The sequence below is a fragment of the Phyllostomus discolor genome, chromosome 15, assembly GCF_004126475.2.
Source record: "Phyllostomus discolor isolate MPI-MPIP mPhyDis1 chromosome 15, mPhyDis1.pri.v3, whole genome shotgun sequence".
Classification (NCBI taxonomy): domain Eukaryota; kingdom Metazoa; phylum Chordata; class Mammalia; order Chiroptera; family Phyllostomidae; genus Phyllostomus; species Phyllostomus discolor.
In genome coordinates this window covers 18,506,304-18,519,661 of record NC_040917.2, presented here as the reverse complement: position 1 = coordinate 18,519,661, position 13,358 = coordinate 18,506,304, and the positions used below count along the sequence as shown (strand labels likewise).

Sequence of the window (13,358 nt, the reverse complement as noted above, 5' to 3'; positions counted from 1 at the left end):
ATATTTACACTCCCTACCCTCCCACCAAGCCTGTTCGTGGACCCCTAATTAGCTGTATCTGCATCTGGGAGTGGTTTGGGGGTTATTCTGAAACAGCCTTTCAAGTTGTCTTCGTCCCTGGGGAGCCGCTGCTACTGGTGAGACCCTGTTATTTCCTTCTGATACGCTGAAAACCGCAGATGTACTGTTTATCATACACTGTAATTATTCACATATTATGCTTCTAAACTTCCCAAGGCTGGTAATCTTTACTCATACATTTGTATCTCTGATCCAAATAATATGACCAGCTTGCTCTAAATAAAATAATTATATTTTAATAAATATCAGAAGATAGTAGGAGTACATTCAACTCTATGGCAAGCAATCTGGATTTCCACAGTCCTAGCTTTGCAGCTGAAACCAGGGGTACAGTCTTAAGCAGGTCATGTAATCTCCTGGGGCTTAAGTTCCCTTCATCCATAAAGGAGTTCACAGTGAATTCAAATTTATGGTCTCAAAGGGCTCAGCTTAATGTTATTAATTCTAGTTGCAGTGTGAGAACTCATAAGTATAAAAAATGTACGTGAACATTAGAAATTTAAAAAACACATACTATGACCCATTTAGTCATCAGTTCTTTTCCTTGGTGAATGTGATTGATCGCTTTGTTCAATTCTAGCTCCGTTTATGAGAAATCTCCACCAGTGATGACACAGAGCAGGTGGTGTTACTACGGCTGTTTTTTCTGTGAGCTCTACAGTAGACGAAACTAGCGCCATCTCGCTTTGAAGGTCTTCATATATTTTAAAAAACATTTATGGAGGACTGGCATAGATATAACTTGTTCTGAATTATTGCTGTGTGTATTCTACTTCTTCTGAGAAGTACATTTCGCTTCTTTCAGGAGGATTTTCGATGGGAGGGTGCATGGCGATGCATTTAGCATACAGAAACCATCAAGATGTGGCGGGAGTCTTCGCACTTTCCAGCTTTCTGAATAAAACCTCTGCTGTTTACCAGGTAAGTCTGAGCTTGTAAAAAAAGAACAACAGAAAAAAAAAACCCATGAAATATTCACCCATTGAAACTAAAACAAAATTGATGAGTAATAACCATTCACGGCCAAATTAGTCGAATGGTTTATCCCAGCTGTCATTAGTATCCAGGAAATGTCCTGTGCAGAGAGCATTACACAAGGTGTGGAAGGGAAAGGATGAAAACAACCACGTGTGGTGTATGTGTGGCCTTCATATGTCGCAAGCCTGTACACGATTACGGCTGAGTGTGCATCTGTCATGCACAGAATCAGAACCATCCACCCCAGTGCTGACGGCCGCTGCACAGCAGTGTTGTCGCGTGGGAGCGTGACCCGTGGCGGAGGTGCGGCTTCCTTACCGACAGCAGAAATAGCAGGTGCAGCGATGAGGACAGGGCTGTAATTTTTCCCTCCATTGCCCCTGGCTCTGGGTTCCGCCCTCCTTCCACCCTGGGTGAGGGGCATGGCTTCCCCAGTGACACAGCTTCTTCGGGAAACGCCAGATGGCTTTGGACAGAGTCCTCTGTGGAGTGGGTGCAGGTCACGCCCAGCAGGGCCCGGGTGCCCCCAAGGCGCTGCGCCGCGCCTGGCCCAGCCGGCCGGTATGTCCCTGCCGGTGGGGGTGCAGTGACCCCTGCCTCTTCCTTCCCTTTAGATGGGGAAGCGGCGGTAAAATTGGGGTTTCCCCCCCGCTCCCTGCTGTCACGAATGCAGTTCTCAGACGTCGCACTTGTGTGTGCTCTTCCAGGCTCTTCAGACGCGGGAGGGCGCGCTCCCGGAGCTGTTCCAGTGTCACGGGACCGCCGACCAGCTCGTCCTCCCGTCCTGGGGGGCGGAGACGAGCGCCACCTTGCGGTCCCTGGGCGTGCGCGTGGACTACCACAGTTTCCCGGGGCTCTTGCACGAGCTCTGCCCCGGGGAGCTGGAGAGACTCCGGTCCTGGGTTCTCGCAAAGCTACCGGGAGAGACGGGAGGGGCCCGTGAGTAACGCGGGGGACGCGTTCCCGCACACGGAATGTCCCTGTGAGGAGCAACTTTGACTGCCAGTGTATCATGTGACCAGTGACCATTAAAATACTAAGAAATACCGACAATTTGCTGACTTATTTGTTACTGTAATTCTTAGCACCACCGACGGTAGTAGCATGTTAAGGTAAACATTAGACAAATATCTCTATATTTTCACAAGCTAATCTGCATATAGGATATATAGCTAAATCTTTTAACACGATAATCTTTTACCCAACTCCAGTCCCCTCCCCACTGGGCCAATCGTGTGTCCATTCTCAGTTGTCACATGCTCTCTGCCTCTTCCCAGGTCATGCACAACCTGGGCCCCCTCCACAAGACAGGATATACAGGGGGACCCTCCGGTGTCTAGTACTCGCTCATCTTAAGGCATCTGTTGTCCGTACGTGCATGGTCTCCTGAAGCCTGCAAAGTCCTTGCTAAGGCCAGGAACACCAGGTTGAAGGTCTGATCCTCCCAGGAAACTGCGCGGCCGTTGTCCTCTCGTCCCGTCCCAACCCGCGTTTCGCTTTACCCACACGAACACTTCTTCCCCAGGACAAAGGACTTGGAACAGCCTGGGTGCTGTCTCACCCGGGAGAGGAGAAACGGCAACCAGGAGAAAGCACACAGCAGTACACTATGTATGTTTACATGCTGGGGAGAATGCAGTTGTGTGAGAGGAGAGAGTGGAGACTTTTTTTTTTACTCTATTGCTTCTGTTTGAATTTTTATAATGACTTTGATTACTTTTTGTAATCTTTGAAGTGAAGTAAAACAGCTCCTGATAGCATTTTTTCCTCCACTAACGACTTAATAAGAAATACCATTATCAGCGGTAAGGATGTTAAGTGTATTCCTTACCGGAAGTTGAGGATTTCAACTGACAAATGACCGAGTGAACAGAGAACAAAGGAGGGACGGACGAGCAGTTGGGCTGCGGAGAGTTCACGATGCTTTGGGATGTAAAGGAAAATACCCAGATTGCATGTAGCCAGCGTATATTTAAACACAAAGTCTTTATCATATAAAAGGGATTTCTTGATCTACGGTAAGAGGGCAGATTTCCCAAAGCCATACAGACATTTCCAGAAAATACCAGAAGCATGCAAACAGTTCAAGAGGATCCAGGTAGGACAGGCAGGGACGGCTGCTTCAGCAGCCTGGGGCGCTGAGTCATTCCAGCGCGTGGGGAGGGCGCGGACTCTGCAGAGAACCAACGCACATGCGTAGAGACTTGCAGACTCCTCGGAAGGGGAGGGGCAGCCCCCGGCAGATTCTTGCGCTCAGGGTAAGAGGCAGGCCACGCTCGTGTCATCTGTCACACTGCTGAACCCAGCCTGGTAGCTGCTGCCACACCAGCTCCGTTTGTCTCCTATAGTGTGGGGTTAAGATGACTGTGAACAGGACTCCAGGCCTGGAAAGACACCCCTGCAGCTCTGACCTCAGCTGTGCGCCCAGGGTCCTGGTCCCGTCCCCTGAGGATGTCCCTCAGGGGGCCAGCTGTCCTCAGGTGTCTGCTTGTCCTTCCCACTTGGTCAGAAGCATTCATCCAAGCAGGATGTCTGAGCAGTTACACGGGCTTCGCCTTGGTCTGGGAGCACACAGGGTAGCATGATGTACCCTCCCCAACAGCCATGACCTTGAAGTGGACCTAAATGCTTCCAGGGACCAACGGGTATCCCCTATCATGTTGGCTGCGGAGGGGCACCAGCTTCATGCCAACCATACTAATCAGGTGATTCCCTTGTAGGAATCCTGGACCCCAAGCTGCCCATAAATAAAAAATCGGTTACCCTCTCCCCAGAAAGCTATGCCAAAGTACCCAGGGTAGCTTCAGTTTGGAGGGATCTCCACAGTCATTTGAGAGCTACCTGAGCTGTTTGTGGTTTTCCAAAAACAGTTGAAAGTCTCTTAAGGAAGATGAAAGCCTCAAGTTTCCCGGGGACACAAGCTAACACCTCCTTGACGATTGTTAGGCCCCTGGAGTGGGACCACAGCCGTCAAAGGTACAGGTGACACTGTGCAGTGTGGCCTCCTTGCCAGCCCATAAGCCTTCGAGTTTCCCCGTTCAGCTTCACAGGGGAGTTCAGTCCCTGTTTGCACACAGGGTGCCCGGGGAAGTCACCCCAGGCCGTGCCGTTTGTCCACACCACAGGGTAGATAGGTGACCGCCGTGGGAATGGGCGTGGGGAAGCTAGCCGGGGAGGACGTGCTGAGAGCCGGTTTCTGTCATGGTGAGGGGGGGTTTGGTGCATGGCCGGGGCCGTCCTCTGCGGTCCAAATAGACTTCTGAGTAAGGTACGGAAGAACGGCAGTCACCCAGACCGGCGGGGTCAGCTGAATGGGCATCATCCTGCAAAGCGCAAGGTCGCTGGTGTCACATGCCCGTCCCTGGTTCAGGGCGTCTGCGAGAGGCAACCTGTTAATGTTTCCCTCCCTCTCTTTCTCCCTCCCCTCTCTTTTCTCTAAAAATAAATAAAACCTTTTTTTTTTTAAAGGAATGGCAATCACATTTTGAACCCTCTCTGGAGGGACGGCAGGCCCGGCAGGCAGGCGAATGCCCGGGACAGTCTGGGGGACCAGGCAGGGTGTTCCCCGCTTTGAGGAAGGCCCCGGGGGTCGTTGGGAAAGGCGGTGAGGGACCGTCGAGGCCTCCCTCTTCCCCACGAGCTCCCGGAGTCCAGGTTGCTCTGTCCTCAGCTTCCGTCATTGTTGCTTTTCCTCCGCCTGCAGGGAATCTCTGTCCTCTTCTAGTACGTGGAAGGCCACTGCTTCTCCCCGTGTCCCTGCTGGCACCTTCTCGTCCAGAAGGGTTGGGGACAGGGGAGACAAGGGCACTTTTATAAAGCAGAACAGCCCCCATTTCAGCCCTCGGGCCACTGCAGGGGGACATGCACTTACTTGTCTCCCTGACCCCCCCCCAGCGGAGGGGAAGAGAGATGGACACCGAGGACTCCCTGGGCGACCTTATGGTGCAGCCGCACGTTCACGCCCCTCCTGTGCACGCCCCTCCTGTGCACGCCCTCCTGTGCATGCCCCTCTGAGTCCACTGCTCCCCTCTGAGAGGCCTTCGCCCCGTCTGGTCCTTGAGTGCGTCAGAACGGGAGTGTGAGGCTTCTCTCGGAACACCGAGGAAACATTCACAAAAACATAGACTATTATCCTAAAGCACCTTTTTGGGCTGCCTTCCCATTATTGTGCGCATTACCTTTGTGCCTTTATTTAGGCCTCTTATTTTGGGTTGCTTGGGAAAGCCATACATGATTTTTATCTTGGGAACGGAATCCACGGTTCTGTGATGAGTCGTGGACATCCTGTTTTGAAGAAATCATATTTTGGGCAAAATGCCCATTAGTGAGTTATGTTTTTGCCAATAGTTTAGTTCACAGCCTCTGGGATCCCTCTCTCTCTCTCTCTCTCAAGAAGTGATGAGAAAGTTTGATGCTTTTGAATTCCATTTTAAATTCATTTTAACAGTGATTTCAGAATAGCTTGTTGCTTCGTTTTGTGTTATTGTAGCTAATTCATAATTGTTTCTTTGTTTTGCTTTGTCGTGTCCCTACCTAGTCTTAAGGGCACAGCACTACTTTAAAAATCACTCTGTTTTCACATTATTTCCCTCTTTCTTCCCATCCCAATTTTTCCAAATCAGTTGTTGGCTTGTCCACTTGAAACTAGAGATACACTCGACATATTCACTTTGGCCGGTTCTGGTATGCTCTCCTTTGCCAATAAAATTATTGTAATTGAAAAATTGGGTGGGGACATCCGTGAGAGACAGAAGTCTCCCCCTTGGGTGTGAACCTTTAAGCCAAGTTCTCTATCGCGTAACGAGAAAGAAGCGTTCAAAGCGAAGTTCACGGCAAATTGGCAGAAGGAGCAAACGAATGGTTCTCTTCAAAAATTGCACTTCCAGGGCAGTCGATCTCCAGTCCAGTCTACAAACAGAACTTCTGAATGGCAAATGAAACATATATCAATTTCAAATAGTAGCTGAATGGCAATTTTTTTTTTAGGTTTCTTCATTATCCTGTGAAATGTCAAGCAAGATTTTGGGCGGCTGGTTAACACCATCTCAGCTCAGCCATAGAATTTTTTTTTGATGTTTTCTACTTTTTATTTATTCATTTTTAGAGAGAGTGTGAGGGAGGGAGAAGGAGAGGGAGAGAAACACCGAATGTCAAAGGGAAACAGCCATCGGTTGCCTCTCGTGCACGCTCCGACCAGCAGGACTGAACCCCCAGCCCACACACGTGCCCTGACTGGGAATCGAACCGGCGACCCTTCGCTTTGCAGGACAACACCCAGCCAACTGAGCCACACCGGGTGGGGCAGAATCAAAATTTTTTCTGTTGCCGGAGGGAATGCGGAAATGACATTCCCCACGCAGGGAAACGGGGGCCTAAGGAAGCGAAGCGCCCACTCGGGGCTCTCGGTGAGCAGGGCTGACACACAGCTCTCCCTCCCCACGCCCTTCCCTGTGGCCACGGTGACCGGCTGCTAGCGCGGAAAGCACAGCTGAAAACTCACGGACGTGCAAACGTTCTGGATCCGGAGCTCCCTCCTCTGTAGCCGCCCGAGAGTCCCGCTGCCTCTGTGCTGCTTTCGCAGGGGAGGCAGCGGTCCCTCCCGCTGTGTCGTCTCTGTAATAGCTGGCCTGATTTTGAAGTCACGGTGTGGATGTCGAGGACTTTGAAAACATCATTAATCATTTCTGTCGGTTTTCATTTCTGCATCCCATAGCCTGCTTCAGTCCTTATCCTACTTGATATTTTGTAGCATTTGGCGCTTTGCTTACACCCGATTCTGGACACCGGAGCCTCCCCGTGTGGTTTTTCTGGGCTCCCTGGATGAAGCTCTGTCTCTTTCAACGGCTCCTTCAGTGTCTGTTGCTCAAGGTGGAGGCTCCTCCTCTTTTGTTTTGTTCTGCTTTGAATCCTCCGTCCAGGTGAGCTTCTGCCTCTTTCCGTGGGGCAGACCGCGGGGCCCACGCTCTCGCCCTGGCTCCACACCCGTGTCTCATGCTTCCAGCTGGGCCTCCCCGTCCGGGTGTCAGACAGCTGCTGCGGTGCCTGTCATGTGGTCAAAACGGTGCAGACTCTCCACACCTAACGAGTGTGTGGTTTAGGCTCAAAATGCACGTGCTCCCTCCGCATCCCTGTTCCCAGCCAGTGGGAAGGGCTTGTTAGGAAATTAGACATGAAGAGCCCAGCACAGCAGCTGAGAGTGGCTGCTTCTGTCCCCCACTCCTGGACCTGCTTCTCCTGCGGGGACCTGTGTTAGGTGACTGTCCCCCCGCCTGACGGTGTCTTGGCTCCGTTCTGTGTCCCGCTCCGCTCTGTCCCTCTCAGTTTCCCATCACGTCGTCCGTCAGCAAGTCCTTCTGATGTCCTGTCCAAGGACATGTCTCCGTTCTGCCCTCCAAGCCGCCCCCCTCCTCGTCTCTGCCTCAGCTGTGGTCCCATCACGCCTGTGGAGGGGTCCCCTGCCGCAGGCCCCTCCCGCCAGCCCCTCCCGCCCACTCACTCATGCCCCAGCACGCCACCAGGGTCACGGGCCTCTGCACCTCCTGACAGCCCCCTGCTGGCCCCTCGCTTTCCTTGGAAGAAAGTTAAAATTCTTCAACCGAGGAGTAAATCCCTTCGACATCGAGTCCCTGCCTGTGATTGCAGCTCCGTCTCCACCCCTCACTCCCTCCATGTCACGGTGCACGGGAGCAGACCCGCACACGCACTCCCTGTGCTGTCACCGCACCCAGGCCCCTGGCCAGGCCAGACTTGCGCACAACGCTGACTCTTGTCGAGTTACTCCCTCCGCTCGGAAGGCTCTCTCCGTCTCCCTGATGGACAGACTCAACACTCAAGACGCAGGCTCTGAGTGACCCAGTGCCCTGCCCCGCTGTCCCCACGATTCTGTCTTTATCCTTCATGTGTCTGGCCTCCACCCACTCCAAACATCGAACCCAAGGACACGGGAGATGGACATCCTCAGGCCTAGCACAGGGATGGGCACACAGTAGAAATGCGATGGATGATAACAGGATTATCACTTTCTGCTGGCTTCTTTAACTGTTAGACTTCACTGGATGTTTCTTTGATTTTATTTCATAAGAATCCAGGGATGTGGTCCTTTCTTTCCCCCTAGTTTCCCCTGAGTTTTTCATTTTTACGAAGACAGCACTTTGCAGGCAACACGTCGGCAAACAACAGCAACAGAAACAACCAACAAAACAGGAAGGTGACCAAGCTAACAGGAGACGTTACCGTGTACAGCGCCTGCAATAAGGGGCTGATATGCAGAATATGTAAAGGACCTGTACAACTTCACAACAAGAAAACAAACAGTCCTACTGAAAAAGTGGGCAGAGGACCTCAACAAGTATTTCACCAAGACATGGACATGGCCAACAGATACGTGAAAAGATGCTCAACTTCACTAGCTGTTACACAGCTGTTGGAACTGCAAATCCAAACCACCGTGGAGTACCACCTCACACCTGGCAGAATGGCTGTTCCCAACAAGACATGGAATGACAAGTGTGGGAGAGGTTGTGGAGAGAAAGGAGCCCTTGTCCACCGCTGGTGGGGATGTGACCTGGCGCAGACACCATGGAAAACAGTATGGAGTTTCCTCAGAAAATGAAGAACAGCGTTACTGTATGATCTGGCAATCCCTTTCCTGGGTATATACCTGAAACACTCAAAAACACTTATTCATAATATATATGTACCCCTATGTTTACTACAGCATGAGGGCCGAGACGTGGAAATGGCCTCCAAGCCCTTCAGTGGAGGACTGGACAGAGGTGTGGTATGTGGTGCGTGGACGCCGTGGAATCCTACTCAGCCGCAAGGAAAGGTGAAATGCTGCCATTTGCAACAGCACGGGTGGACCTTGAGAGCATCGTGCTAATAAGCAAAGCAAGTCCGATGGAAAAGGACAGAACCATCCGCTTTCACGCACATGTAGAATATAAAACAGAAAGCAACGAACAGACTCATATATGCAGAAAACAGAAGGGTGGTTACGGGGAGGAAGATGGTAGAGACGAGACTTTGGGTGGTGAACACACGATGCAGTTCATACAGTGTGTGTTGTAGACCTGAGCACTTGAAATTTACATAAAGTTATTAACTACTCTCACCCGATAAATTGAATTTAAAAAGACGTTAGTGAGCCCCCAGTCAAGGTGGCAGAGTAGGTAAACGCTGTACACACCCCTGCCCACATGCCCACATTGAAATTGCACCTCAACGGCCGAACAGCTATCAGTGGGAACTAACCAGAATCTAGCTGAACAGAAGCCCTACAACTAAGGACATACAGGAGCCAGTCCTGACTGGTTGGAGGGGCAGAGGCTCAGGACGGGCAGGCCCCACACCCACATATGGTGGATAAAAATCAGAAGGGATATTCGAGCTTCAGAGGCCCCTCTCAGGGGAGAGGGGTCCTAGCCCCACACCAGGCCCCCCAGCCTGGGATTCCAGTGCCAGGAAGAGACATCTGCAGATGACTCTGGGCTGTGAATCCCAGTGGGGACTGTGGCTGAGTGAGGGGAGGCTGCCGAGTCCCCGGCGCTCCTCTGAAGTGCCCGCACACAGACCTACCTGCTACAGGACCCCCTCACCTTCAGCTCCAGCTCAGAAGGCGCCAGGGACACACGAGGAGGAACTGAAGGATCCTTCGAGGGCTAGAGGGGCAGCTTTCTCCCGCACCGAAGTGCTGTCAGAAGCCATTATTCCTTTGCTGAACCCGCCCCCTGCAGGTTCATGTGTGAGCTATACCCGAGTCTCCATCCACCTGCCTACAGCTGTGTACCCTGCCCTGTGATTCCGAGAGACCCCACCCACCCAATCTGCTGGCTCACTCAAGCCACTTCTAGTGGCTTTTCCATGTAAACAGCCTATCCTGGCTCATGCTGTGGGTGCTCACGCTTTCCTAAAATCTCTCCAGTTCACAAACTCCAAACAAGCAGCACCTGGCCTGACTGTGCCCACTACCCCTTGCTAGCAGCCCCACGCCCAGCACTAGGGGCAGCCGGGCTCACTTTGCAGCTTGGCCCCGCCCAGGCACCTCCAAGCCTAGGACAGGTGGAAACCATCTGCAGATCACTTTCTAGCTCATACCAGGTGGCCCCAGGCAGGGCAGCTGTGGCCGCTGAGCTTGGCCTGCACCTCTCGAGGGGCTCCAGAACCAGCGCACCCAGTGGTCAGCTTCAGGCCACGCCGGAGCCCCACCCAACCCCCTTCCTGGGTGGCACACTCAAAGGGAGGCTCTGCGGGCACCAGAGCCCTGATGAAGCAATTCCTGCTCCGTTAAGTCAGGTCCTGAGCAGCAGCTTCCCCACTGCAGGCACGGCCGGTCCTCACAGCTAATCAGCCTGTGGGTCAGTTCCTCCCACTGAAGGGCCAACGGCGGTGGAGAGTCAACTACAGCAGCAGGGCATGCACACCTCTCACAAGGGGACTCCTGGAGCACCTGGCTCAGGTGACCAAGGAGACTGCATCACTGAGCCCCACAGGACACCTACTATACCAGGCCCCTCTATCAAGAGCAGGAGACATAGCGGCCCTGCCTAATACAGAACAGCTAACACAGGGAGGCTGCCAAACTGAGGAGAGAAAGAAACATATTCCAAGCGAAACAAGAGAACAAAACTCCAGAAAAAGAAGTAAACAGCATGGAGACAAGCAATCTACCAGATGCAGAATTGAAAGCATTGATTATAAGAATGCTCAATGAACCTGGAGGAAGAGTACAGAGACTTAGTAAGATCTTCAACAAAGAGGAAGGAAACGTAAAAACGGAGATAGAAAACAAAAAAGAGAATCAGCCAACAATGAAGAGTACAGTAACTGAAGTGAAGAACACATTACGGGAACCAACAGTGGCAGAGACAAAGCAGAGGGTCCAATCAGCGGTCTGGAAGTAAAGGAAGCAGAAACCACCCAATGAGAACAGTGAAAAGAAAATATGGAGAAAAAGGATGGTTTGAGGGGCCCCTTGGCCGCATCAAGCACGCCAGCACCACGCCACAGGGCTGCCAGCAGGAGAAGACGGAGAGCGAGGGACGGGAATCCTGTCTGAAAACGACGGCAGTATCCAGTTCCTCATCAAAGTTTTACATTGTTGTGGGGTTTTTTTTTTTAACTTAGAAATCAACTCATGGCTTCCTGTGCAGTGGGTTGTAATATGATGTTGTCATTTTTTTTTCTGGTTTGGACACTGAAGTTGCCCCAGAACGGGCCAGTGGAACGCTGAGCTGAGTTGGCCTGGTGTCCCTGTCTCGTGTCCCTTCCATTCTCCGCACACCGTGTCATTTCACAACCCGGAGATACGCGCCGGGCTCGCCTTGTCCTTTTCTTGCCCTGGCCACGTGTCGGTCGGTCGTTTCTCCGAGGCCTGCTGGTTCCAGTGCAATGGAACGTGAAACTCAGAAGCTGAGATCTGGACATTAAGTGGACTCATTCCTTTGGGGTACAGCTGTGTCCCCCAGGCTCTTGGTGGGAAGAGCTGGGGATAAATGTGTGTATATACATACACATTTACAACTAAGTTTATGTATATGTATATATATTTTCTATATATAGTCTACTTTGTATATACACTCATACAATGTAACATGTGCATATATGTAATGAGTTCATGCATGTACCTCCAATGCCAATAATAGCACTTATTCTACTTCTGAGTTGTTTTCGAGTTACCTTTTACTAGCTCCCAGCTGTAACGTTTTCAGAAATTTTACAAGCTGGTGGCTTGAAATCGGCCATAGAGGGATCCTCTGCACCACGGAAACTATAAAACACCCCCCGCTGTGTGTCTGGGTCACGTAATTGCAATGGAAACGGGTGTTGCTTCTGAGCACTGGGCCCCATTTTCCTTGCCAGATGTCTGTCTACTCCTCGGTACCGTCCCGGGAGCGGCGGTCCCAGGGGAAGGCAGCCTGGTCAGCGTTCCCCCTAGTCCTGCCCCTGGTCCTGATGCCCCCCTTCCTGGAGCCGAGGGTGCAGCTTTGCTGCCGGCCCCACAAACAAGGGATAATAGAATTATGGTCATTGTCCCTTTCCTCCTGACCTTCCCGCACCTAGCCCCCAAGTTCTGCTTGAGTCCATCTCTGATGTGTTTCTTATGTATCTGCCCCCCTTTTTATCAATCCCTGCCATCATGGGCACAGCCTGATTTTAGTCTTTTACTTTCTTCTTGCCTGCTCGGTTGAACTCATGGATGTCTTACCTTGAATGAAAGGTAATGCACCGTAATAGAATGCCTTCTGACTCTTCTGAAACATACTAAGAACTAACATGATCGGTACCAAGTGATCTGGGCTGTAGAAGCCCGGATCGGCTGTGACTTACAGAGCCAACAGTCACGAGTCCCCCCCAGAACAGTCGGGGAAGTGTTCTCGGGCTTGGCACAGACGTCCACAGCTGTCACTAAGGGCCCAGGCTTTTCTGTCCCTTCCTCCTGCCATTCCCCACGTATTGGCCTTTTCCCTGACAGTTGTCATCCTGTGGTTGCCACATGGCTGCCGGATGACGGAACAGTGATGCATTCTCACACCCCAGAAGTCGGCGCGGGAAGAAAGAGGAGGCGTGGCAGGAGAAAGGCGTCCCTGCCCGTCCTTTCCCAGGTGACACAGCCTCTCCCAGGGTCTCCAGGCTGTCTCCTCCTCCCCTCCTAGTTCGCCAGGTACCCGGGACCGTGGCCCATGGCCCCCTTGCCCCCAGGATGAAGGCATGCTCAGCCAACGTTCTCTTTGCTAAAAATATACATACATCGTTCGTTCGGAATGCTTGCCAACTCTCCTGTCTTTCTGCTGGGCGAATGATATGTGCAGAAAACCACATTTGTTCTTTCTAAATTTCCTCACATTAGCCCTGGCTGGCGTAGTTCAGTGGATTGAGCTCAGGCTGCGAACCAAAGCGTCGCAGTTTCGATTCCCAGTCAGGGTACATGCCTGGGTTGCAGGCCATGACCGCCAGCAACCGTGCATTGATGTCTCTCTCTCTCTCTCTCCCTCTCCCCCCTCTCTAAAAATAAATAAATAAATCTTTAAAAAAGTAAAAAAATAAATAAATTTCTCCACATTTATGCTGCGGCACCATTCCACCCAGATCACAGAATACGTGTGTATTGATTCAGTGAGCACTCACAGATGACGGCACCTGCCCCGAAGGGCCTTACACCCCAGGAATGCCTGTGTGCTTCAGCAGAGGAAACAAATCTGATCAGAAAAGAGAAGATCATTGGGAAGGACCGCCCTTACTTCCTGGGACTCTGCTTTACTCGTTCAGAACCAGGAGTTGGGTGCTCATGTCTGGTATGT

The 13,358-nt window shown here is 51.7% G+C and overlaps 1 protein-coding gene across 1 annotated transcript in view; it reads left to right on the top strand.

Annotated features, from left to right (window-relative positions):
- The window catches only part of LYPLAL1 (lysophospholipase like 1), a 50,327-nt gene that overhangs the window by 17,361 nt on the left and 19,608 nt on the right, over positions 1-13,358 (top strand). The window contains exons 4-5 of the mRNA XM_028531356.2: positions 887-1,002; positions 1,767-1,998. Of these exons, the coding sequence (XP_028387157.2) occupies positions 887-1,002; positions 1,767-1,998 (348 nt within the window). The remainder of the gene's footprint in view (positions 1-886; positions 1,003-1,766; positions 1,999-13,358) is intronic.